Genomic DNA, 26582 nt, shown 5'->3' on the forward strand with positions numbered 1-26582 from the left:
GTCCCGATAATGATCCTTTACCGAAAACCTAAAACTACCTAAAAAATTGTGCCGGAGCTGGCGCCAACTACAGAAAATGCACACATGGATTGCATGCACAGCTTAAAAACAAAAGCAAGGCAGAAGGAACAGGAAAATAATAACGGGAAAAATATAGTAGATTTTATGAATTATATTGTTTAATATAAATATTGACTCTGTTTTAAATAAAAAAAGAGATTTGGTTTGTAATTTCCATGTCTCGTACTTTTAACGTGCTTAAAACAAATTCATGCCTACTGTAAGTGTAATATCCAGAGCCATAGGCTTCGTCATTATCATCATCCAACTTAACTCTCTGTTGTGATGAGGTTAAAAAATAATCTCTATATAACTCGAGGTTAAAGAAATATAACTACAGGTGGTATGAGTGAGTATACGTCTTCAGGCCTTTTATTTTAAGCTTCATTGTCAGAAGCAATTTCCGGCTTTTCCTTCCTTTACTGCCTTTTTAACTACTAAGTGTGCTTGCATTATGTAGACTGTAGAGCATTGTACGCGGATGCCATTGCCGTAATCTGACTCCTGTACGATCATTTGTACGTAACACAGGTGTTTAATACTACGGTACCATATTATGGCGTCAGGTGTACTACGACAAGAGTGTGAAAATTTTCTAACCAAGCTAAACATCGAGTTTGAATGCACCGAACATCCCGAGGTGGGTCATTGACGTGTTCGTTAGACATACTCGGTTCTGTAAAGGTTGGAGCTTCTGCTCTGAGTTCTGGAAGGTTGGTGGTTCGAACCCCAAACAACGATTCATAGAACACGTTTACCCCGCGATGTTTAACTTTATACAGGAGGGCCTTGTCGTTCGTGGGGTTACATTCTTTAAAATCCCCGTTAACTGCAAATCTACAAACTTAGGGGTATAAAAGAGTTATAGAGTTATTAACAAATAAAAGAGTTATTAGCAACATAAAATAAAGTATTATTTTCCTGTATTAAGAACATGAAATGAAGTATTATTTTCCTGTATTAAGAACATGAAATGAAGTATTATTTTCCTGTATTAAGAACATAAAATAAAGTATTATTTTCCTGTAGTAAGAACATAAAATAAAGTATTATTTTCCTGTATTAAGAACATAAAATAAAGTATTATTTTTCTGTATTAAGAACATAAAATAAAGTATTATTTTCCTGTATTAAGAACATAAGATAAAGTATTATTTTCCTGTATTAAGAACATAAAATAAAGTATTATTTTCCTGTATTAAGAACATAAAATAAAGTATTATTTTTTCTGTATTAAGAACATAAAATAAAGTATTATTTTTTCTGTATTAAGAACATAAAATAAAGTATTATTTTCCTGTATTAAGAACATAAGATAAAGTATTATTTTCCTGTATTAAGAACATAAAATAAAGTATTATTTTCCTGTAGTAAGAACATAAAATAAAGTATTATTTTCCTGTATTAAGAACATAAAATAAAGTATTATTTTCCTGTAGTAAGAACATAAAATAAAGTATTATTTTCCTGTAGTAAGAACATAAAATAAAGTATTATTTTCCTGTATTAAGAACATAAAATAAAGTATTATTTTCCTGTATTAAGAACATAAAATAAAGTATTATTTTCCTGTATTAAGAACATAAAATAAAGTATTATTTTCCTGTAGTAAGAACATAAAATAAAGTATTATTTTCCTGTATTAAGAACATAAAATAAAGTATTATTTTCCTGTATTAAGAACATAAAATAAAGTATTATTTTCCTGTAGTAAGAACATAAAATAAAGTATTATTTTCCTGTAGTAAGAACATAAAATAAAGTATTATTTTCCTGTATTAAGAACATAAAATAAAGTATTATTTTCCTGTAGTAAGAACATAAAATAAAGTATTATTTTCCTGTAGTAAGAACATAAAATAAAGTATTATTTTCCTGTAGTAAGAACATAAAATAAAGTATTATTTTTCTGTATTAAGAACATAAAATAAAGTATTATTTTCCTGCAGTAAGAACATAAAATAAAGTATTATTTTCCTGTATTAAGAACATAAAATAAAGTATTATTTTCCTGTAGTAAGAACATAAAATAAAGTATTATTTTCCTGTATTAAGAACATAAAATAAAGTATTATTTTCCTGTATTAAGAACATAAAATAAAGTATTATTTTCCTGTATTAAGAACATAAAATAAAGTATTATTTTCCTGTAGTAAGAACATAAAATAAAGTATTATTTTCCTGTAGTAAGAACATAAAATAAAGTATTATTTTCCTGTATTAAGAACATAAAATAAAGTATTATTTTCCTGTAGTAAGAACATAAAATAAAGTATTATTTTCCTGTATTAAGAACATAAAATAAAGTATTATTTTCCTGTATTAAGAACATAAAATAAAGTATTATTTTCCTGTAGTAAGAACATAAAATAAAGTATTATTTTCCTGTATTAAGAACATAAAATAAAGTATTATTTTCCTGTAGTAAGAACATAAAATAAAGTATTATTTTCCTGTAGTAAGAACATAAAATAAAGTATTATTTTCCTGTATTAAGAACATAAAATAAAGTATTATTTTCCTGTAGTAAGAACATAAAATAAAGTATTATTTTCCTGTATTAAGAACATAAAATAAAGTATTATTTTTCTGTATTAAGAACATAAAATAAAGTATTATTTTCCTGTAGTAAGAACATAAAATAAAGTATTATTTTCCTGTAGTAAGAACATAAAATAAAGTATTATTTTCCTGTAGTAAGAACATAAAATAAAGTATTATTTTCCTGTATTAAGAACATAAAATAAAGTATTATTTTCCTGTATTAAGAACATAAAATAAAGTATTATTTTCCTGTATTAAGAACATAAAATAAAGTATTATTTTCCTGTATTAAGAACATAAAATAAAGTATTATTTTCCTGTATTAAGAACATAAAATAAAGTATTATTTTCCTGTATTAAGAACATAAAATAAAGTATTATTTTCCTGTAGTAAGAACATAAAATAAAGTATTATTTTCCTGTATTAAGAACATAAAATAAAGTATTATTTTCCTGTATTAAGGACATAAAATAAAGTATTATTTTCCTGTATTAAGAACATAAAATAAAGTATTATTTTCCTGTAGTAAGAACATAAGATAAAGTATTATTTTCATGTATTAAGAACATCAAATAAAGTATTATTTTCCTGTAGTAAGAACATAAAATAAAGTATTATTTTCCTGTAGTAAGAACATAAAATAAAGTATTATTTTCCTGTAGTAAGAACATAAAATAAAGTATTATTTTCCTGTATTAAGAACATAAAATAAAGTATTATTTTCCTGTAGTAAGAACATAAAATAAAGTATTATTTTCCTGTATTAAGAACATAAAATAAAGTATTATTTTCCTGTATTAAGGACATAAAATAAAGTATTATTTTCCTGTATTAAGAACATAAAATAAAGTATTATTTTCCTGTAGTAAGAACATAAGATAAAGTATTATTTTCATGTATTAAGAACATCAAATAAAGTATTATTTTCCTGTAGTAAGAACATAAAATAAAGTATTATTTTCCTGTAGTAAGAACATAAAATAAAGTATTATTTTCCTGTGGTAAGAACATAAAATAAAGTATTATTTTTCTGTATTAAGAACATAAAATAAAGTATTATTTTCCTGTAGTAAGAACATAAAATAAAGTATTATTTTCCTGTAGTAAGAACATAAAATAAAGTATTATTTTCCTGTAGTAAGAACATAAAATAAAGTATTATTTTCCTGTAGTAAGAACATAAAATAAAGTATTATTTTCCTGTAGTAAGAACATAAAATAAAGTATTATTTTCCTGTATTAAGAACATAAAATAAAGTATTATTTTCCTGTATTAAGAACATAAAATAAAGTATTATTTTCCTGTATTAAGAACATAAAATAAAGTATTATTTTCCTGTAGTAAGAACATAAGATAAAGTATTATTTTCATGTATTAAGAACATCAAATAAAGTATTATTTTCCTGTATTAAGAACATAAAATAAAGTATTATTTTCCTGTAGTAAGAACATAAAATAAAGTATTATTTTCCTGTATTAAGAACATAAAATAAAGTATTATTTTCCTGTATTAAGAACATAAAATAAAGTATTATTTTCCTGTATTAAGAACATAAAATAAAGTATTATTTTCCTGTATTAAGAACATAAAATAAAGTATTATTTTCCTGTAGTAAGAACATAACATAAAGTATTATTTTCATGTATTAAGAACATAAAATAAAGTATTATTTTCCTGTATTAAGAACATAAAATAAAGTATTATTTTCCTGTAGTAAGAACATAAATAAAGTATTATTTTCTTGTATTAAGAACATAAAATAAAGTATTATTTTCCTGTATTAAGAACATAAAATAAAGTATTATTTTCCTGTTGTAAGAACATAAGATAAAGTATTATTTTCATATATTAAGAACATAAAATAAAGTATTATTTTCCTGTATTAAGAACATAAAATAAAGTATTATTTTCCTGTAGTAAGAACATAAAATAAAGTATTATTTTCTTGTATTAAGAACATAAAATAAAGTATTATTTTCTTGTATTAAGAACATAAAATAAAGTATTATTTTCCTGCAGTAAGAACATAAAATAAAGTATTATTTTCCTGTATGAAGAACATAAAATAAAGTATTATTTTCCTGTATTAAGAACATAAAATAAAGTATTATTTTCCTGTATTAAGAACATAAAATAAAGTATTATTTTCCTGCATTAAAAACACTAGCTGAATGCACCCGGCGTTGCCCGGGTTCTTTTTGAATGAATTTACGACTATAATTCAGCTTTTACTCACGGCCGTAGAAGATTGACTGCTATAATTCAGCTCGGCTTTTAATTGCGAAATGGGCCCAGCCCGGCCGCAGCGGCCTCGACCGGCCTCGCCACCTAGCCTATAACCTTCCCGGGGCCCGTCCCGACATTTTTAGTTATTTTTGAATGAATTTACTACCACTAGAGAAATACCCGTGCTAACACACGGGTGGGAGGCCAGAAGCAAACAGGCAATGCAGATACGGTGAATGCTAAAGCATGAAACCAATAAATTCCACATTCCTGTAGCACCTTCAGTCGCACGTCAGACATGGACAGCAAGTTCCTGAAGGACTTCCATGAAAAACGTACCTGTTCTCAAACAAACGGGTACATTCACGTAGAGAAACATCGATCGTGGGTCCGTGGCGAATCTGCATATGGCGATGGCAAAATATCAGAAATTGAAGGCTTTTTTTATTTTAAACGATTCTTATAAACATCCGTTGAATCATATCACACGCAAATCATCAAAATCTAAACAGTATCTAGAGAATTTCAATAAAAGCCACATCACTGTTCATATCAGTAAATATTATTCCATCGTGTTTCAAATCGTGATCGATACACTATGATTGTGATGATCGTGATCGTGAATCGTGATCGATAATCGTGTTCACAATCGCTGTCGTATGTACTCCCGATATCTGTACCAAATTCCCGATACGTGTAACTGTACCAAATCAACAGTTAAAAGGATTTTGAGCCGATAGGTGTTACGGCCTTGGCAAGATCGATGGAGACAGCGATCTGTTAGATCTGATCCTCCTTCATGCCGAAGGGCAGTTCCTCCTTCATGCCACATCCGATCGATGCAGCCGTGCAGTCGTTTGTGCGGCACACGGTGCAGCGATCGATGCAGCCGTCTGTGCGGCACACGGTGCAGCGATCGGTGCAAACGTGGACTCCCACACTGCCACATCCCGCTGATACTTGCTCCCGCATGACGTTATTTTCCCGGGTGCCGCACAAACGACTGCACCGATCGAGATTTAACGGATGTTTATATAAATCGTTTAAAAGAAAAAAAGCCTTCAATTTCCGATATTTAGCCTTTTCATTTGGGCCTCCCAATTGAAGCCCCGCCCGTAGGGCGGGTACCGTTGCTCGGCGTAAGAAGACGTCACAATGAACGTCGTGCAAACGCGAATGTTATGCGGGAGTCCAAACCTGAGAATGCTGGAGACTAAAGCTGAAATTGGGAAAACTAACACAAAATAATATTATTTTCCTGTATTATTTTCCTGTATTAAGAACATGAAATAAAGTATTATTTTCCTGTATTAGGAACATAAAATAAAGTTTGTTTTCTGGAGTTATTATTTTGTATGGGATGCAAATTGTAGCTGCAGTTGGCATTGCTGAGAGCGCAACTGTGCCGCTGATGCAGTGCCCCCTGTTACCTTGCCGACCTCGGAAGGAGGACAGGTTGAGTCAACCCACCTGGTGTTAGTTATTTAGCGGCACGACAGGGGCTCAAACTCAGGACCCGTAGATCTTAAGCCAGCTACTTTAACCGTTAAGCCAATATCAGGCCCATTTTCCTGTATGAAGAACAAAATTAAGTTTATTTTCTTGACTTATTAAGATCATGAAATTTACCTTTAATCTATCTATAATTCCAGTAATCTCTGTGTGTGTGTGTGTGTGTATGTCTGTGTGTCTGTGTGTTTGTCTGTGACCGCTGTTTCTCGACAACCACGGGTCCGATATACTTGAAACTTGCCAGGTATATTGCTGGGGACCTGAGGATGTGCCTTTTCAAGGTTTCATATTAATCGGAGAAGTAGTTACCGAGCTATGTCCAAAAAACGATTCAACCAATCAGAGAGCAGCGAGCTATCACGTGTGCCGAACGTGGCGAACAGACTCTGCCTCGGACGGCACATTTGAGAGCGTATTCATTTATTTCACGTTGGCAAACTATGCTGGCGCTATGTTGGCGTTAAACTATGTTTTAAAACTAATTAAAACTAATTTGCGATTCATCGTAACTGCGATATGCGACCTTCCGGACAGTCAAATGAGGACGTCACTTCCGGACTTACGGATAGTCATAGTGACGACGTACTGATGCTGAACGTGGCGAGCAGACGCTGCCTCGGACGGCACATTTGAGAACGTATTCATTTATTTGACGTTGCAATCTGTGTTGATTGTTGTAAGGTACGATCGATTGTAGTACACGTTTATAATAACTCTGCCGATACAGGCCCGATTAACTGCAGCGCCATCCGAGCTGCGGCGTCGGGACGATACATTCATTGTACGGTCACATCACGCACTTACGGGCACGCCCATGGGCATGGGCGAAGACATTTTTTTTTTTTTTTTTGGCAAGGAACGGGCACCCACGTACGGGCACGTCCTAGTAATAATAATGATGATAAAGTTGATACAAGAATGTAGCCTACTGGCAATGTTGTTGATTGCGGCAATAAAGACGAGTTGATGGAGATGATTGGTACATACCCATATTGGCCGCCTCTTCTTTACCCCAAAGCACATGCCATGTTCTCTAATGCTATATATCGATTACATTGCATGGTTATTGGAGGCATTATGAATCTGATTTGTTTTCTACACTGTTGAAATATGTAATTCCATTTGAATAAAGGCTTAGAGGTTAAAAAGTGTATAAATATATTAATTCCGGATTTACCGCCATTTTACCCATTATGTATTAGATTAGATCACCTTATCTAGCACGTTACATTAGTTCTTCGTGCTTGTTGTTGGTATCCTTTATGACGTCCTTAAAAACAGTAAGTTTCCTGTTTGGAATGATTTAAAATTTTGTTTGACTGCCAGCAGGCAGACAGAGTGAAAAAAACAAACTACTTCACTCCTCTGTGTGATGAGGTTGAATTCGGAGGCAATATATGATAAAACAAAACACTTGTCCTATTCATGTCCTGATTCGTGTTCAAAATATAACGTTCAATTTAAATGAGCTGTTCCTCCATCACAAACTAATAAGACGAATGGACAGACATGAAGTAAATGCTTAACCCCACTTTTCGCTTCACGTGCACAGGGGAATGATTCGTGTTGCTTCCTTGCTTGACTTGATGCTCAGCATTTAAAGGTGTAGAGCACAGACAAACAACCATAGGTTGGCAACACTTTCATAGGCTTTGGTGTGCCTCCTCCTGCATTAAAGTTCCTTGTAAGGGAACTCGTATTATTATTTATTGTTGAGTGTAAATTTAGGCACCAGGGATCTATATTCAACTTTAAAAAAAATTCACATACAGTCATGTGAAAAAGTAAGTACACCCCATGTAAAGTTTTGACTTTTTCAACATATTTCAACATACAGCTATTTGATCTTCATTTCAACAATATTGAAAGATAAAGGTGATATAATACAACAAATATCATGAAACATTTACATTTTGTAGTCCATTGTATAATTTAAATAAACATAAATGCAAATTTTGCATGGGAAAAAGTAAGTACACCCCAACATTTATCACTACTTCAAATACCTAAAATTAGAATCAGGTGCACCAGCTCAGGTGCAAATGATTAGAACACCATCAGAGAGGATCTTGGAGGAACCTGCCTCATTTAAACCTCAGACATTTAGTTTGGTTTGCTCTTTGTTGTTGAAGTGTGCGGCGTCACCATGCCTAGATCAAAAGAGCTTTCTGAGGCCTTCAGAAAGAAGGTTATAGATGCCTACGAGTCTGGGAAGGGATTTAAAAAGATCTCCAAACAATTTGAAATCAATTTTTCGACTGTCTGGAAGATCATCTACAAGTGGAGAAGATTCCAAACAACTACCAACTTGTTCAGGCCAGGCCACCCCAGCAAGTTCAGCCCGAGAGCAGGCCGCAATATGCTGAAAGAAGTCTCTAAGAACGCCAGAATGTCATCACGGAACCTACAGGTAGCTCTTGTCACTGTTGATGTCAAAGTGCACGAGTCTACCATTAGAAAGAGGCTGCACAAATTTGATCTACATGGGAGGTGTGCCAGGAGGAAACCTTTGCTGTCCAGAAAGAACATCACGGCAAAGACCAGCACTTCTGGAACAATGTGCTCTGGACAGATGAGTCAAAGGTAGAGCTATTTGGCCACAGTACCAGAAGACATGTTTGGCGAAACCAAAGACAGCATTTGACCACAAGAACCTGATAACTGTAAAGCATGGTGGTGGAAATATTATGGTTTGGTGCAGCTTTGCTGCATCAGGGCTGAGGCAGCTCACCATCATAGAATCCACTATTAATTCTTCATTGTACCAGTGGGTGCTTGAGGATAATGTGAGGCCATCTGTCAGAAAGTTGAAGCTCAACCGAAGGTGGACCTTGCAACATGACAATGACCTTAAACATACCAGTAAATCCACCAAGAAATGGCTGAAAAGAAAGAAATGGAGGGTTCTGGAATGGCCAAGTCAAAGCCTGGATCTAAATGCCATCGAGATGTTGTGGGGGGATTTGAAACGAGCTGTGCATGCAAGAAACCCCTCAAACATCGCACAGCTGAAAGAATTCTGCATGGAGGAGTGGGCAAAAATTTCTCCCAGTCGATGTCAGAGACTGGTAGACAGTTATAAGAAACGCCTACTTGAGGTTGTTTCTGCCAAAGGGGGCAATACCACCTATTGGAGCCAAGGGTGTACTTACTTTTTTCACATGCGAAATTTGCATTTATGTTTATTTAAATTATACAATGGACTACAAAATGTAAATGTTTCATGATATTTGTTATATTATATCACCTTTATCTGTCAATATTGTTGAAATGAAGATCAAATAGCTGCATGTTGAAATATGTTGAAAAAGTCAAAACTTTACATGGGGTGTACTTACTTTTTCACGTGACTGTATATATATATGTGTATCATACTTATAGGAGTTGCCGGGGGCTGGGGGGGAGTTGGAGGGAGGAGGGGGGAGGAGGAGGGAGGAGGCAGGAGAGGGAGGGGTGAGGAAGGGAATGGGGGGAGTGGAAGGGGGAGGGAGGGGAGAGGGAGGGGGTAAGATGTACTCCATCTACATCTTTTTGGGGGGTGGGGGTGTGGCTTTGACATGCTTCTCTGTTTGGGGGAGAGAGGTGGGGTTGGAAAGGAGGAAAAAATTTCCCCTGCAAAGAGTTCTTCATAACCTCAGTGGACGAAGGTAAAAAAGGTGAAGGAATTCCCAAGTAAAAAAGGAAATTTTCATATCCTCAGCCACGCGCTACACGGTGCACATTTACAAGGAGAATTTACGCCCTTCTCCCGGTTCCCCACACCCCCGCATGAGGCCGCGGCCACATAGTCTATGTTACCCCCCCCTCATCCCCCCAGACAAAGTTGTCTTTGTGTTTATAGCTGGAGTACCCGGCGTTGCTCAAGCGAAAAAGAAACATTAACATATTTGAAATGAGGGCAAATATAATGGAAAAGCAATTACATCGAAATCAGAATCCATCACAAATGTCAAATCAGTAATAATAAATAATAAATACTGTAAATACTGTAAATAACAATCTATAAACTAAGAAGAAGATGAAGAAGTCTTCCCACCAACTTCGAAAACTTCCGGAATTGTTTGATTCATTTGTGTTCAAATGTTTGCGAATTGTTTTGTATTTATTTATGTGAATGTGTATTGTGTACTTGTATATAATTATAACTGTCATTAACTAGAACGGGCACTCGGTAGAGCACATACCTTCGCCGCAGCTACTTTTGTTGCCAAAATAAAAGACTACAAGATCTGTGTAGCAAAGCATTTTGGCATTAGTTTCATACAAATTGGACACAAATTGACCGCGCTATGGTAAAAAGACGATTTTGACCTTTTCATGACCTTGACCTTGACCTTTGACCCGATCGATTCCAAAATCTAATCAAATGGTTCCCGGATAATAACCTATCATCCCACCAAATTTCATGCGAATCGGTTGAATACTTTTTGAGTTATGCGAATAACATACACACACACACACACACAGACATACAAATAAATACACAGCGATCAAAACATAACCTTCCGCTTTTGCGAAGGTAATCAAAAAGGCTTAGGAACGATGGAGCGATTTTTATATTTGATTTTTTTTAATCGAAAAAAACGAACTTTAAATTTATTTATTTTTTTTATTTTTTTTTGCCTAAAACACTCCCAGGCACTCACTAATGAACCTCTGAAAGTTTGACGAAGATCCGTTCAGCCATCTCTGAGAAAAATGGCGACAGACACACAGACAGACAGACCAACGGCTCTCTTATATAGTAGATCACATTGCAGTAATACTGGGTTGTTCAATAGATTTTAATACAATAAAGTATCTGGTGAACCAACTGAAAAATATCTGGTGACATCACTACTGGAGATGCACTAAAATCTCTGAAATTATTGAAGCTTTTGAAAAATAAACACAGGTGCGAGGCTTGTGAAAGATCTTAGAACAACAAGGTTTAATGGCTAACCAGACAAAATGGGGCAAAGAGAAAACTGGGACAACAGTCATGCACCAGAGCACAAGGAGAGAACTGGCAGGATAATGATGGGAACAAAGTCATTGTGGGTAGTCATGGGTAAAGTTCAGTCGTAGAAATGGAGACAATGAGGTCTCCTCATTCCTCAATGAGGTCTCCTCAATGAGGAGACAATGAGAATGGGAATCAGTTAAAAAATTATGAAGGTAAAAACTCGAGACGCGAGATAGTTCTGCTTGGTGAGAAAAGAAGAGTTATGAAAGAATGGAGGTGAGTGCTGAGTTTAAATTTGGAGAGGGCAACAAGGAAAGGTTTCTGGCAGAAGACTTGTGACCTGGAGGAGCAGGGACTGGCTGGATGGGTGAGGGTGTATTAAGAGTAAGACCAGAATAAAGCCAGTAAAACAACCACCAACCTGCTTATGTTGAGGAAGAGGCAGACCCTAAAAACTCAGTTTCCTGATGTGGGATTCCTATGATTCAGAGAGATTTAGATTCCACGATCAGTGGGGAGCCCTATTCCATGACACTGGATGAAGGTTTTGTACACCTTTATGGTGGAGAGGGGGGTGAATGGGATTAGGCGTGGAGTAGACTGGGGAGCAGGGAAATATGCCTGTTAGTCCATTTGAAGGATTCCATTAAAAAAACTAGAACAATGTGACTGTGTTGCCAATATCCCTCCGCATAGTCCCACAATGGGTAGATGCCATCACTCTGTATATTGTCGTGTGCCTACCCTGTAGTGAACACCACAGGGGACACGGATGACAAAACGAGTTTTAACTCCAAGGCGTTCAATCCAATGATGACGGTATTCTTTACACGCGAGGGAAAGGAGAATGACCAACTTACCTTGGCAGTTTCCACCCGACGTCTTTGAACCTGCAATGATCAACTCAAACCCGACACGGAATTAAAATGTACAAAAATACCGGCTTTATTGAAGCATGCCGGTAACAAAATAAAACACGGCAAAATAAGATTTTAAAACGGGACGTCCCCATACAGACTCAAATACAGACAAAGGGAAAAGTAACTGAAAATAAATGCGTTAGTTTATGGGCACTTAGCTCTGAGCGGCTCTTGAACCTCGTCAGGAATCGTCCCGGTTCGTCACAGGCCTCCACGTTGTCCTTGTGCGGGAACCACAGGCTGCACTGCCGTGAGTGGGAACTCGGCCTCCTGTGCAGTCCGCGTCTCACCGCCGAGCGCGAAGTCAGCAGGCCGCACCCATTCCACTCGCCCCCGCTCGTCAATGAATTCCCCTCATGCAGGGGCGCTATGAACTCTGACCACTCGCCGTGAAATCCCAAAGCAGAGCGAAATATGAAATCGTGACCGTTCACCACCAAAGCCAGAAGATGAGAGCAAGTCAAGAGAGATAAAATTGTGGCGTCTCAATGAATGCCCCTCCTTCAAGAGGCCAAAATGTTGGGGAGAGTGTTCTTTTATACTCAAGGCTCTGACGTCATCCGTGCCTGCTCCACCATTCCCATAGTCCCATCTTAGCAGTCCTTGCTCTTCGGGGCGTGGCCTTACGGACATTGCCGGTCTTTGTGATCACCAGGTCGGTGGTATCGGCGGTAATGCTCAATGTCCTGTTTCCGGTTGGTTTTATTTCGTTATAAATGCGCGATTTCTTTCTGTGTGTGTGCTGCTTTATCATAAGGAACAGAGGAAAAATAACGAAGGCCATTACATACAGGGGATTAATTCCCATAATCCCTAACTAATTAACATAACCCCACCCCTCGTGATGGGAACGAAGATACGCGCTTACACGACATCCGGTCTAAACGAATTTCCTACTTATGATACATGGGGTTTCTTCTTCTTCATGACAGTCGGAGCACACTACCGATGCAATTCTACCTGGACTAAGGTAATCACTGCCTACCCCCTACAAACTTAACAATATGTATGGGTAGGGGATCACGTTTGTGAAGTTTCGTATTGATCGGATAAGGTTAGTTTTTCTATCCAAAATGGCTGCCAAACCACGTGACCTATGACATCATCATTTTCAAACTATATGCAACAGTGCTGTTAGATGATATTTGTAAAATTTCGCATCAATAGCGTGAGCGGTTTCATAGATATAATTATTTAATATTTTCCTTCAATCCAATATGGCTGCCAAACCATGTGACCTATGATGTCATAAATTTAATATTTTAATACAAATGGGTCATAGATCATGTGCATGCAATTTCAGATTTTTAGGATAAGGAATTCAATTAAAACATTTTTGGCTGGTATACCACTTCACCTATGATAGCCTGGTGTTGGCTTAGCGTTTAGGGTGCCGGCTTGGGATCTTTGGATCCTGGGTTCAAATCCCGGTCGATCGCTGAATTAACACCAGGGGGGTTGACTCAGCCTGTCATCCTTCTGACGTCGGCAAATTGAGGACCAGTTCACTAGTAATTCCCTGTGTAGCAAGAGGTGACCAACAGGGTTGGCGGCAGGAAGGGTATCCAGCCATAAAACATTGCTTCAAAAAAGGGGACCATGGTGCCAGTAAAAGGCCAACCCCTGCTCTGCGGGGAAAAATGGCCTCTAAAGGTGGTTCATACTACTTTTCATACTAACCCTAAGAACTCACCTATGATGTCATCATTATCATGCTTTTGTTCCCCATTGGGAGTACTTGACAATGTGCCAAGTTTCAAATTTTTCCATTCACCGGTTTCCGAGAAATACATTTTTGAATATTTGCTTTTAATCCAAGATGGCTGCCATACCACGTGACCTATAACATGACAATCATCATAAAAACATTCTGCATGGGTGTCACTCCTACCCTGAAAGTTTTATCTCGATCGGACATATGGTTGCTGAGAAAAAACGAGGTTTAGCCCGTACAGACGGCCGGACGGACAACCTGAAAACATAATGTCTCCAGCGACTGTCGGCGGAGGCATAAAAATCTCTGAAATTATAAAAGTACGAGGTATTTTTACCCATCGCTTTGCTGACGTGTTTAATCGAAGGATGGCATGTTGTGCATCACAATCATCACATACTGCTCTATTCACTCTGTCTGAGGTCAATAATTTGCCTGAGGTCATCTGCTTGGAAGTCAGCTAACATAATTATCTCCACATACCATCCTTGCTGCTTTTTATATGGTGTGAGCAAAAATCATGTCCGCTTCACTGAGACACTCGGTGTTGGTTGCTTTGTTTTGAACCTCCACTTAAAATTAGTGTTTAAAATGAAATGTTTTGAAAATTTTGAATTTTTCTCACTCATATTTCAACATCAAAAGGGTGGAAATCATTCCATTTATGACGACGAAACGTCTAATGCCCGACGTGGAGATTGGTTTCTGTGGTTTGGGACATGGAATGTAGGGACAATGACAGGGAGATCAGGAGAAGTGGTGGAAGTATTGGTCAGAAGAAGAGTGGACATATGTTGTGTGCAGGAGACGAGATGGAAGGGAAGTGGTGTGAGAATGTTGAAGGGTAGGCAGGGACAGAAATACAAGTTTGTGTGGCAAGGGTGCCCGGAGGGCGTGAATGGTGTTGGTGTCCTGTTTTCTGAGGAGTTTGTAGACAGTGTGGTGAGTGTGACAAGAGTGAGTGAAAGGTTGATGATGGTGAAAATGATGATTGGAAAGCTCTTGGTGAACATCATCTCGGGATATGCTCCGCAGGTTGGTCGGAGCGATGAAGAGAAGGAAAAGTTATGGTGTGCTATGGAGAAGCTAATGGCAAACGTGAAAGATGAGGAAGTTGTTGTGGTAGGAGGAGACCTAAATGGACATGTGGGAAGGAGTATGGACGGTTTTGAGGGAGTTCATGGGGGTTACGGATATGGTGTGAGAAATGGAGAAGGTGAAAGGATTTTGGAGTTTGCTGATGGAGCTGATTTGTTGATTTGTAATACTCAGTTCCAGAAAGAGGATAATAAGCTTGTTACATACACGTCAGGTGGGTCGACGACAACCGTTGACTACCTGCTGGTGCATAGGCGAGATAGGGGGCACCTCCGGGACACAAAGGTGATCCCGGGGGAGGAGGCTGTTTCACAGCACCACTTGGTTGTCTGCGACATAAGGGTGAAAGGTGCGAGGAGAGCTCGGCGGGTGAAGTACCAACCAAGAATGAAGGTGTGGAGGTTGAAAGAGGTGACAGTGAGGGAGGCATTCAAAGCGAGGCTGAGTATGGTAGAGTATGATGTGGTTTAGCTTGAAAGTGGTTGGATGTCAATGAAAGATAGTCTGTTGGGAGCCGTTGGTGAGGTATGTGGATGGACAAAAGGACCACCGAGGCACTCGGAAACATGGTGGTGGGATGATGAACTTGGAAAGAAGATTGACGAGAAGAGGAAGAAGTTCAAGGAGTGGCAGAAGGCGAAGGGTATGGGGGCAGAAAAGGCAGAGCATGAAAGTTATAAGGCTGCAAAGAAAGAGGTGGCAAAGGCACAGGAGGCATGTAGGAAAATGTTCGGAGAACGCTTGGATTCGGAAGAGGGTCAGAAAGCGGTATTCAGGTTAGCAAAGCAGATAGCGAAAGAGAGGTGTGATGTGATGGGGGTGAGTTGCTGGAAGGATGAAGTGGGACAAATCGTTGCGGACCCAGATGGAATTAAAGGAAGATGGAAGAGATATATGGAAATACTGTTGAATGCAGAGAATGAATGGGATGGCAACAGAGAGAGTAACCCAGTTTTAGGACCGGCAGAGAAGATAACCGAGAAGGAAGTTGAGGAAGCGATAAAAGCAATGAAGAGTAGAAAAGCGGGAGGGCCGACGGGAGTTGTGGGAGATATGTTGAAGGCAGCGGGAAATTGGGGTGTGAAGAGAATGACAGATATATCTGCAATTGGTGGTGAAAGAAGGCCGCATTCCAGTGGATTGGGAACTGAGTACCCTCGTCTCTCTATACAAGGGGAAAGGTGACCCTCTGGACTGTGGCTCGTATCGAGCGATAAGGTTATTGGAGCATGGAATGAAGGTATTGGAAAGGGTGTTGGAGAGGAGGATAAGGAATAAAGTGAAGATTGACGAAATGCAGTTTGGATTTATGCCAGGAAGAGCAACGACAGACGCGCTCTTTATTGTGAGGCAGTTGCAGGAGAAGTATATGGAGAAGAGGAAGAAGTTGTTTCTTGGGTTTGTTGATCTGGAGAAAGCATTCGATAGGGTTCCACGTGAAGTAGTGACATGGGCATTGAGGAAGTTAGGAGTGGAGGAATGGTTGATCAGAGTCGTGATGGCAATGCACAAAAGAGCGCGCACAGCTGTAAGGACGAAGGACGGGAACAGTGGTGAGTTTGAGGTGAAGGTGGGAGTGCATCAGGAGTCGGTACTAAGTCCACTACTATTTGTAGCTGTGATGGAGGTGCTGGCTCAGAACGTAAAGGAGGGTTTACCATGGGAGTTGTTGTATGCAGATGATCTGGTGTTGATTGCAGAAAGTATGGATGGACTGAAGGAGAAGATGAACAAGTGGAAGGAATGTATGGAGACAAAAGGTCTGAAGGTGAATATCGGAAAAACGAAGGTGATGGCAAGTGATAAAGCATGTGGTGAGGTGAAAAGAACTGGGAAGTGGCCGTGTGCTGTGTGCAGGAAGGGTGTTGGAGTGAATTCCATTCAATGTACAATGTGCGTTGAGTGGGTTCATCAAAAATGTAGTGGTTTGAGAGGGTCATTAACCAGTGTGGCAGCTACATTCAAGTGTAAGGTGTGCACAGAGGGAGGTGCAGATGGAGGAAATGTTGAGTTGGATCTTGGAGATGGCGTGAAGTTGGAAGGTGTGAAAACATTTTGTTACCTCGGAGACATGCTGAATGGAGAAGGTGGATCAGACTCGGCAACGGTTGCTCGAGTGAGATGTGCATGGAAGAAGTTTCGGGAACTGAGTGGCGTGCTGACAAGGAGGGGAGTGTCGTTGAAGCTGAAGGGAAAGGTGTATGCTGCATGTGTGAGAAGTGTTATGATTTATGGGAGTGAGACATGGGTAATGAACGTAGAGCAGCAACGAAGGCTGGAAAGGGTGGAAATGCGAATGGTTCGGTGGATGTGTGGAGTATCGTTGAGAGAGAGAGGAAGACAAATGATGAATTGCGAAAGATGATGGGAATAGAGCCTGCCATGGATGCTGTGAAGAGAAACAGGTTGAGATGGTTTGGTCATGTGTTGAGGAAGGATGAAAGTGACTGGTTGAGAAGAGTGATGGAAATGAATGTAGAAGGAAGTAGAGGACGGGGAAGACCGAGAAAGACTTGGCTAAAGATGGTCGAAGAGGAAATGTGGGCAAGGGGGACGGGGGGTGGGGGGGGGGGGGGGGTTAACAAGGGGAGATGCAGAAAATAGGGCAAAATGGAGAACATTGGCATGGGGACCGCAAGGCTAACCCCTGCCTTTACAGGGAAAATGGCCTTAAAATGCCTGTTGTGTTGTTGTGTATATTTCAACATCACCTTAATGCATATTCTTAAAGTTGTTTAAACTTTCTTTATATTAAAATGATTTGATGTAATACTGGCTACCACTAGGTGGTGCTATATGATACACATTTATATAGATGGAATTGAGGTCTTCCTTCCACTTTGAACCTCCTCCCCCAGTTTTGATACCCAGACAGAAACCATACATGGGGTACCCTTGGGCAACATGCAAAATGTGGTTGGATTTGGTTCAGTAGATTTTTAGTTTTTGAAGCATATATGAACAAAAAAGTACTGTATACAAATATACAAATTCACTTTTGTAGTACAGTATAGATGCTGTGTATTAAATGTTGATTAACGTACTAACATTTGTCATCATGTACTTTTCAGGTATTCACTGTGGAGGAAATGATGCCACATGTGAGTCATCTTTCTGGAATACATGCTAAAAATCTCTTCCTTCGTGACAAGAAGAAAAAGGGTCTGTGGCTGGTGTCCTGTCGACACGATCGTCCCATAAATCTCAATGAGCTCTCCAAGCAGCTTGGAATGGGTAGCGGTGCCTTGCGTTTCGCTGATGACACAACCATGCTGGAAACACTTTGTATAGGCAAAGGCTGTGTCTCACCACTGGCTCTTTTCAAGGACACTGAAAGCCAGGTAACACTTGTTCTTGATGCAACATTCCTTAAAGACCCTTCCACACGACTGCACTTCCACCCGATGACTAACAGTGCAACTCTGGGCCTGGAATGTAGAGATTTTTTGCAATTTGTGCAAGCTACAGGCCACGAACCTATTGTGATTGATTTTGGAAAATGAACGGCACCCATGAGGAAGGATGGAAAAACATCTTGGGAATGTGCTTCTGTGGCCTGGTCCATTCAGTTTCCCTTAACTGCGAGGATATACCACAACAATTCAGATGTCATTATGCAAAATATAGAGGTCAACAGGCCTTTTATTCATTGGCAACAAATGTTCTCCAGATGTTGATAGGGGTATGCTCACTGCCATAAGAAAAAGGAATTGGAACAACCTTCTCAACATTTGATTGTGACAGTTCAACGTCCTTATTTTGTCGACCTACACTTACCGACTGTCGTCCTAATAAAGTCTGGCTTTCCATGTTTTGTTCAGGGGGTGTTTCCAATGTTACATTAATGGCACATGTTCAGCATTATGTGATTGTAAATATGACGATGTACAACCTCACTGCGATGGAAGTGCATGTTCATTGTTTTTCAAATTTTGGGTCGAAGATAAACGCGCACGACTTAAAGCATGTTTTTCTATCTCGTGGTTTTTATGAACACCTGTCTCGGCCACTTGCAGTGAAGTTCCTGAACTCGTATAAACTGAACTAGTATCGTTGTCTCTGTCCTTGCCTGTTATATTTTGTTATCCCAGTTTGTGATAAAGGCACAGTGAACTACGTCGTGTTATATTGTGTTGTGCTTAGTGAAACGTTATGGTGCAACAATCATTATTCTGCGTGCTGCATGTGTCTGCTGGTTGGCATCATTTTCTAGGGGTGCGGATGTGCCGCTGATGCAGTCCCGTCCCCTCCCCCCCCCCCCCCCCCCCCACATTACCAGACAGCTGATACTCATTTTGCTGACCTCGGAAGGATGACATTCTGAGTCAACCCACCTGGTGTTAATTCATTGGAATGGCAGGGGCTCAAACTCAGGACCCTAAGATACACGACATGACCGAAAGTGTGCGAACACCCGAACATCGGACATCTGATTCCAAAATCATGGGCATTAATATGGAGTTGGTCCCCCCCCCCCCCCCCCTTTCTGCTGTAACAGCCTCCACTCTTCTGGGAAGGCTTTCCACTAGATGTTGGAACATTGCTGCGGGGATCTGCTTCCATTCAGCCACGAAAGCATTAGTGAGGTCGGGCACTGATGTTGGGGGATTAGGCCTGGCTCGTAATCGGCATTCCAATTCATCCCAAAGGTGTTCGATGGGGTTGACGTCAGGGCTCTGTGCACGCCAGTCAAGTTCTTCCACACCGATCTCGACAAACCATTTCTGTATGGACTTCGCTTTGTGCACGGGGGCATTGTCATGCTGAAACAGGATAGGGCCTTCCCCAAACCATTGCCACAAAGTTGGAAGCACAATAATCTAGAATGTCATTGTATGCTATAGTGTTAAGATTTCCCTTCACTGGAACAAAGGGGCCAAGCCCCAACAATGAAAAACAGCCCCAGACCATTATTCCTCCTCCACCAAACTTTACAGTTGGCACTATGCATTTGGGCAGGTAGCGTTCTCCTGGCATCCACCAAAGCCAGATTCGTCCTTCAGACTGCCAAATGGTGAAGCGTGATTCATCACTCCAGTTAACGCCTTTCCACTGCTCAAGAGTCCAATGGCGGCGAGCTTTACACCACTCCAGCCGACACTTGGCATTGCGCATGGTGATCCTAGGCTTGTGTGCGGCTGCTCGGCCATGGAAACCGATTTCATGAAGTCCCCGACGAACAGTTGTTGTGCTGAGGTTGCTTCTAGAGGCAGTTTTGAACTCGGTATTGAGTGTTGCATCTGAGGACAGACGATTTTTATACGCTACGTGCTTCAGCACTCGGCGGTCCCGTTCTGTAAGCTTGTGTGGCCTACCACTTCGCGGCTGAGCTGTTGTTGATCCTAGACGTTTCACTTCACAATAACAGCACTACAGCTGACCGGGGCAGCTCTAGCAGGGCAGAAATTTGACGTCCTGACTTGTTGGAAAGGTGGCATTCTATGACGGTGCCATGTTGAAAGTCACTGAGCTCTTCAGTACGGCCCATTCTACTGCCAATGTTTGTCTGTGGATATTGCATGGTTGTGTGCTGGATTATATATACCTGTCATCAATGGGTGTGGCTGAAACAGCCGAATCCACAAATTAGAAGGGGGTGATGTAGTGTATAAAGCCAGCCACGTTGACCGTTAATCCAACACCAGGCTCCACTAACTAATGCCAGCAGACGGGAGAGCCAGTTTAAGGTCCATCTGAGAGACGGTATACACTGATGCCTCACCGTGCTTGCCAAACCCCAGAATGCGTTTATAGCTGGGACGGGATTCAAACCCAGACTAGACAGCTTAGAGATGAGTGTGCTACATTGAGGCCATCATGCAACCCTGGTCCGATCCGATGTACCATACTCTGTGGTAAGGAGCATTGGTTCCACCGAAGAATGTTCTTGGCCTGGGGTCATGCTGGCCGATTTGCCATCCCTTTCCCAGCAGTAGATAGGGCAGGAATTATTAATTTGTTCAGGACGCTGGAGATATCTCGCCTACTCTTCACGAAGGACACCATGTGATTTTTAACGTCCACCAACTAATGCAAGCAGACGGGACACCGTTTAACGTCCATCCGAGAGATGGCACACACATTAATGAATCACCCTTCCTGTGCAACACCAGGATGGCAGTTTATAGCTGGGTGTGGATTCAAACCCAGGCTACACCACTTCGGGGAGAGTGAGCAACCATGGCACCGGTACAACAATATGCAAATCTGGCACGAAAATGAAGGTGAACTGAACTGTCATCGTTTAGAGTTTAGACTTTAGAGATTCAGACCTGGAGTATGAAGCGGTTATAGTCCGGGAGCCGTGGGGTCGAACCTGGTTTTGTCGGATAAAGTTTTTTTTTCTCTGCTGTTTCTTGTAGCCTGGGGGTAGCTCAATAAGATTCAGGAGGGTGCCCGGTGAGATCCCTTGGGCAACTCAAGATATTAACCCCTTCATGCCCTATGCGCCCAAATCATGAAAAAATGGGAACTTCTCATAATTGCATGGTGAATACTCACATCAAATGCATCAAATTTGCTGTCTCTGATATCTATTCACACAGTACTTAATGTACAATCAAATATGATTCAAATTTGAAACAATTAATCCTTTTCTAGCTGTTCCAAATCAGTGAATTTCCACAATTCTGATTACACGCTTTAGAAATCGACATTTTGTAGACCAGAGTAAATGAAGAGAGAAATCTACAGAATAATGTCACAGTGACTATGAGGAATTTTGAACCCTTCTTAACCCTTATCTACCAACCTACAATAAACATGTATCAAATCACGTTTATGTACTACAGGGTGGCCCAAAACGTGTCCCTGTCCAAAATTTGAAACGAGCAAGGACAAGTTCTGAAACCTACTGACAGATTGTAGTGTGCTGTTTCATGTCCTACAATACATGGTAGAATTAGAAACACTGGCATTCTGATGGCCTAGTTCAGGCTACTTGGGGCTTGAGCATCCTACCCTGAAACATGCACAAAACATTGTGCAAGCTAAGCCTTTAACCTGACAACTGCATCTCTTGGAGTTACAAAGGGGTTCACTTTTGCAGCCGCATCTGATCATTTCCAAAATGTAGTCTGGGGCAAGTTTGGCATTTTTCTGGTAGATTGGTTGGGCTCAGTGACCTGTTGATTGTGTCTTTCTTCCATCCAAATTCTTCTGGATTCAGAGCTGGCGGAGGATTTACATTGAGGGTTCCCCACAAAATTGCCTGAAAGTGGGCCCTCTTCACATTTTCAATAAATGCTTCTCTCGTTGGCGGAAGAGCAGCCAGGTTTGGTGCAGACGTATGACCTTTTCCATTCTTTTCCCCCCATACAAGCAGCCTTGTGTGTGACATGTCCTTGCTGTCCTCTATGCCGTAACAGGCTGAGATGAAGCCAGTGGCTTGATTAATGACTTGTTGGAGCGGTGCGTCCACATTGCCTATGGCCGATAATTCATATCCAGCTTTCAGGGCTTTGATTACAGAGCCTTTTCCAATGCCAAAGTAACATGCTACAGTGTCACATCCTGATATGGCATGGGCAGGTAAAAGGTTCTTTACAATTTCTTGATGCTTAGCCAGTGTTGACTTGATGTCCACTATTGCCCTTTCCTTGCTTGGGGATTCCATGGCCAGTGGCACTTCCAGTCTTGCCAATTGGTAATGATGAAGTAGCAATACGAACACATTCGTGTCATCACAAACCACAGAGACTTGATGGGCTTCTCCAGCACACTCCAAGACTTGTTGGACAATGATGATATCGGCTTCTTCATGATGAGTTTCTAGATCGTACCGGCTCCTTCTTTCTTCCTTCTTGATTTCGATGGGACAAGGGTCCTCCCCTGTCACAACCAACTTGTGTTTCTCCGTGCTCCGTAGATGGAAAAGCCTGTCCTGAGTCAGTTCATCACATAATATTCGGATAAGCTGTTTCTTGTTTTCAACAGATGACAAGACAACCTTCTGGGCTGGAAGCTTCATTGTCCGTAGCAGATTATGTTTCCTGCTAACCCCAGTCTCCCTGCCATCCCTCCTGACGGACTTTATACTGTACTCGTGGTACCTGTCAAAGATGAGGTAAACGTCACTGTCTGTCAGGTATGAAGTTATCCGCTCCTTGACATTCGCAATGAAATCGGCTACTGTGCCATCTGCTGGCCAATGGATGGTTCAAAGAAGGGCTGATCCATCTATGACAGTGACGTTTGCATCACCAGCATTCCTCCTGGAGACTTCAACCTGGAGCAACCTCTTGAGTGTGAACTTGGCTTTACAAAGCCGCATTCCATCCTTTGTGAACATTGCGGTTGGGACAGGTACAAGCTCATAGGAAAGGACATCCTTCACGTCAATATCACGGTCACTAGATTGTTCCTGTCTAATTCATTGTTCCTGTCTAATGCTTTTTCAAGCTCAAAGTGTTTTTCATCAACATATATCTTGCTACACCGGATAATGTTCGTTATTCGGATGGCTCCTGCACGGATCAACTGTTCCGTCTTCGTACGACAGTTGAACTTCCAACTGAAGTAGCATTCCTCAAGATCAGGCTCCATCAATGTCAACCCTGTACAAAAATGTAAGACTCTCACATTCTACCCCAAAAATTTAGACTCTGATTCAGTGCATCAGTACTGGCAACATTGATAAACCATCAAGTTAAAAACCAACAACTCTAATTCGTGAAAATAACATCTAATTTACGAAATTGTTTTCATTAAGATTAAAGAAGTGGTCTCATTTTATCGACTAAAGGATTGATAACAGATAAATTTTGTCAATTATAGGGCTTCAGGGTCCGCTTTAATTCTCAGAAGTAATGGAAGTATGCAACTACACTTGACAAGAAAGGATTCACATTGATGCAAACAGTTTTGTAACCTGCTAAAAGAAGGCAGCACATACTAATCTGAGAGGTTGGCTTCATCTAATTAAAACTTCATTGGAAGCATCCTTGATCATATAAATGATTTCACATACATTAATCAGTTGGTTCTATAGTACATTTACTTACATTTATGGCTTGTGAGACAGCCAAAAACCAAGATCTGAAGCTTGGCTGGAGTGAAAACTTAAGACAGAGGAATGGCAAACATGTGTTTTCCTGCATCAGGAAGTTAAAACAATGAAGTGCTGCCACCTATTGCACTCCTAACTAACTGAAGTATCTCATTAACCTGAGTGACAATGGCAAACCATCAAATTCTCATTGTTTTGTTTGTGTACGCCTTACACCACCCAAGTGTCTTACCATAAATCGATCAGAAAAGGGTTAATTATCAAAACTGTTGCTTAAACTGTTGTTTAAAAATGGCTTGCACATGCCCTATGTGGTGAAACGAAACGAGACGGTTCACCAAAACTCCAAGCTGTGAGCTTTTATTCACTTGAATGTGACTGATCTACAAAGGAAACACAAAAGCTATTAAGCAAGCATCTCTGGCCACTTTCATCACCATTACGCCATTGCAGAGATATTAGCAAATGTAACACAGATCTGGCAACAATCCTACCAACTCGAAGACACAAGAGAGCGGAATGACCCATCCTTACTCATAGCTGGTATATAAATCCTCCCCACGCGGTCGGCGTCGGAATAGCATCATGAGTAACGTTTCGGAGATGGAGGGCATCCCTCGGATGGAACCATCTTATCTCACGACACCTTACTGCATGAATAATTATAAAAACAAGCATGTTAGAGCCTTTGATAAACATACTTTGTGAAGAAACGAAGGGAACTCCTGTTTGTCATGATTTGGGCGTATCGGACATAAAGGGGTTAATATTGTTGCGGTTTTGAGTTTTGTAGTCAGTATAATAAAGGTTAAAATTTCCCCCTCATAGTCAGTCACACAAGCAACATGTAGCCTCGCGATAGTGTAGTTATCTCTTAGTATTTGTGAGCTTAGTCCTTTTCCTATGTTAATTCTGCGTTGAGTAGAGTAAGGAGAATAGGTCCTACTTCTACTGACTATCTCGCCTCCCTAGCCTCATGCCCCTTTGCGCTGACTTTGGTTCATTTTGGGCGAATTAACACGAGGCAGGCCTAGGAGGGTCGGGGCGAGGCCGAATGAGGGGCGGCAGAGGAGCTGACGGTAAGCACGAGCCGCCAACCAGGGCTCAGAGGGTGTGCCGGCAGCACTGTGTCACAGGGCGTGGTTGGAAGGTTCGAGAGGGTTCGAGAAGGTTTGGGGCGTATCTATATAAGCGTCGCACAAAGCTCCCAGGAGGACTGACCAGTGAGTACTCGCAGCAGTAAAAGGACTCGTTGAACAAAGGTCTCGCGTGAGAAGAACTGATGAACTGAGGACTTGTGAGTGGAGAGCGTCAAAGGACTTGAGAGTTGAAGGAGCACGGTGAGCCGAAGAGGACTTTGAGAGATACGCGATCGGCGGAAAACGCGCATGAACCAGAATACGCGCTCATATATAAAGCGACGCTCGGTTGAGCTTTAAGCCGAGCTGCGTACAGTGCATTCAGTTACGCGAGTGATAACGGTTGTTTAACCGCCAGCCGCGCTGAGAGACGCGTATTTTCCGTTCTACCTCATCGGCTGCCTTTTGTTCCGGAGACACACTACAAGAACCCTTCCACCGCCTGCTAGCCATCTTCGCGGGACGTGCTGGGACCGTGGAGAGCCGGACAGGGCTGTTCCTGGACGACCACGTCGACGCTTTTGGCCGGAACGTCGACCTGCCTGCAATTCCCTGTGTGAGTGTGACGGGCCCGAGTCTGGGTGATAAGATAAGACTGACTAAGTGCTGCTCTGTGTCTCTGCGTCCACCGATCACTGTATATACGTGTGGGAATCATAATTAAACCTGTGTTCTTCCTTTTCCATTCGATCGTTCCTGTGATTTCCTCATTGGCTAAGCGTGGTACGAATAGAACCGCTTGAATCGGGTTCCACTACCTAAAACTGCACTGACCACGTGGTACTCAATCCGCTCGGTGTATCCAGATCACGCGTGGCTCGTGCGAGGCTTGCTTCCTCGCTTCCGTGGCGGCGCAGGGATTTAGGTACGAGCGAGACTTGGTCCCGAAACCCTACCTTGCGTTTTGCCCGGAAGAGGCGTTTCAAGTCTCTCGGTTCCGCCAAGCCCAGAAAGAACAAGGTGATTAATCCCCCTTGGTAAAGGGAAGAAGGGCGGCGGAGAACCGTAACAATATCTTGAGTTGCCCAAGGGATCTCACCGGGCACCCTCCTAAATCTTAATGAGATACCCCCAGGCTATAAGAAACAGCAAAGAAAAAAACTTTATCCGACAAAACCAGGTTCACCAAAATTCAGGCCTTTGGCTCCCGGACTATATGGACCAGCAACGCTCCTTCTTCAAATACATCCACAATACCTTTGACATGCAATTAAGGAATTTGCAAAAATACAGTATAACCAGAGTACCTAGTTCCAAAAGGATATTCTTACTAAAGGAGGTTTAAAAGTTATAGACTATAATAAGGAACGTCATAGTAACTTTTACCAATGAAATTAATTACGTTATTGATGGAATTTACCATTTGGTGCTTCACTATGACGTCACCTCAGAAACGAAGTGGCGGGCAAGTGTC

General features: G+C 40.6%; 1 protein-coding gene across 1 annotated transcript; it reads left to right on the plus strand.

Annotated features, from left to right (window-relative positions):
• The first annotated feature begins 294 nt into the window (after positions 1 to 294).
• On the plus strand, positions 295 to 19189 carry LOC137432133 (prolyl-tRNA synthetase associated domain-containing protein 1). Its single transcript, XM_068123850.2, has 3 exons — positions 295 to 409; positions 592 to 700; positions 18094 to 19189. The coding sequence occupies exons 2-3, from the start codon at positions 617 to 619 to the stop codon at positions 18523 to 18525; spliced, it is 516 nt and encodes a 171-aa protein (XP_067979951.1). The 5' UTR covers positions 295 to 409; positions 592 to 616; the 3' UTR covers positions 18526 to 19189.
• The last annotated feature ends 7393 nt before the right edge of the window (positions 19190 to 26582 follow it).

The sequence above is a fragment of the Myxine glutinosa genome, chromosome 1, assembly GCF_964187855.1.
Source record: "Myxine glutinosa chromosome 1, kmMyxGlut1.1, whole genome shotgun sequence".
Taxonomy (NCBI): Eukaryota; Metazoa; Chordata; class Myxini; order Myxiniformes; family Myxinidae; genus Myxine; species Myxine glutinosa.

Bases quoted from the DNA above. Each gene is read 5' to 3' on its own strand.
- LOC137432133 (XM_068123850.2), top strand. From the start codon at position 617: ATGGCGTCAGGTGTACTACGACAAGAGTGTGAAAATTTTCTAACCAAG. The intron at 701-18,093 runs GTGGGTCATTGA...TGTACTTTTCAG, and splicing joins AATGCACCGAACATCCCGAG to GTATTCACTGTGGAGGAAAT.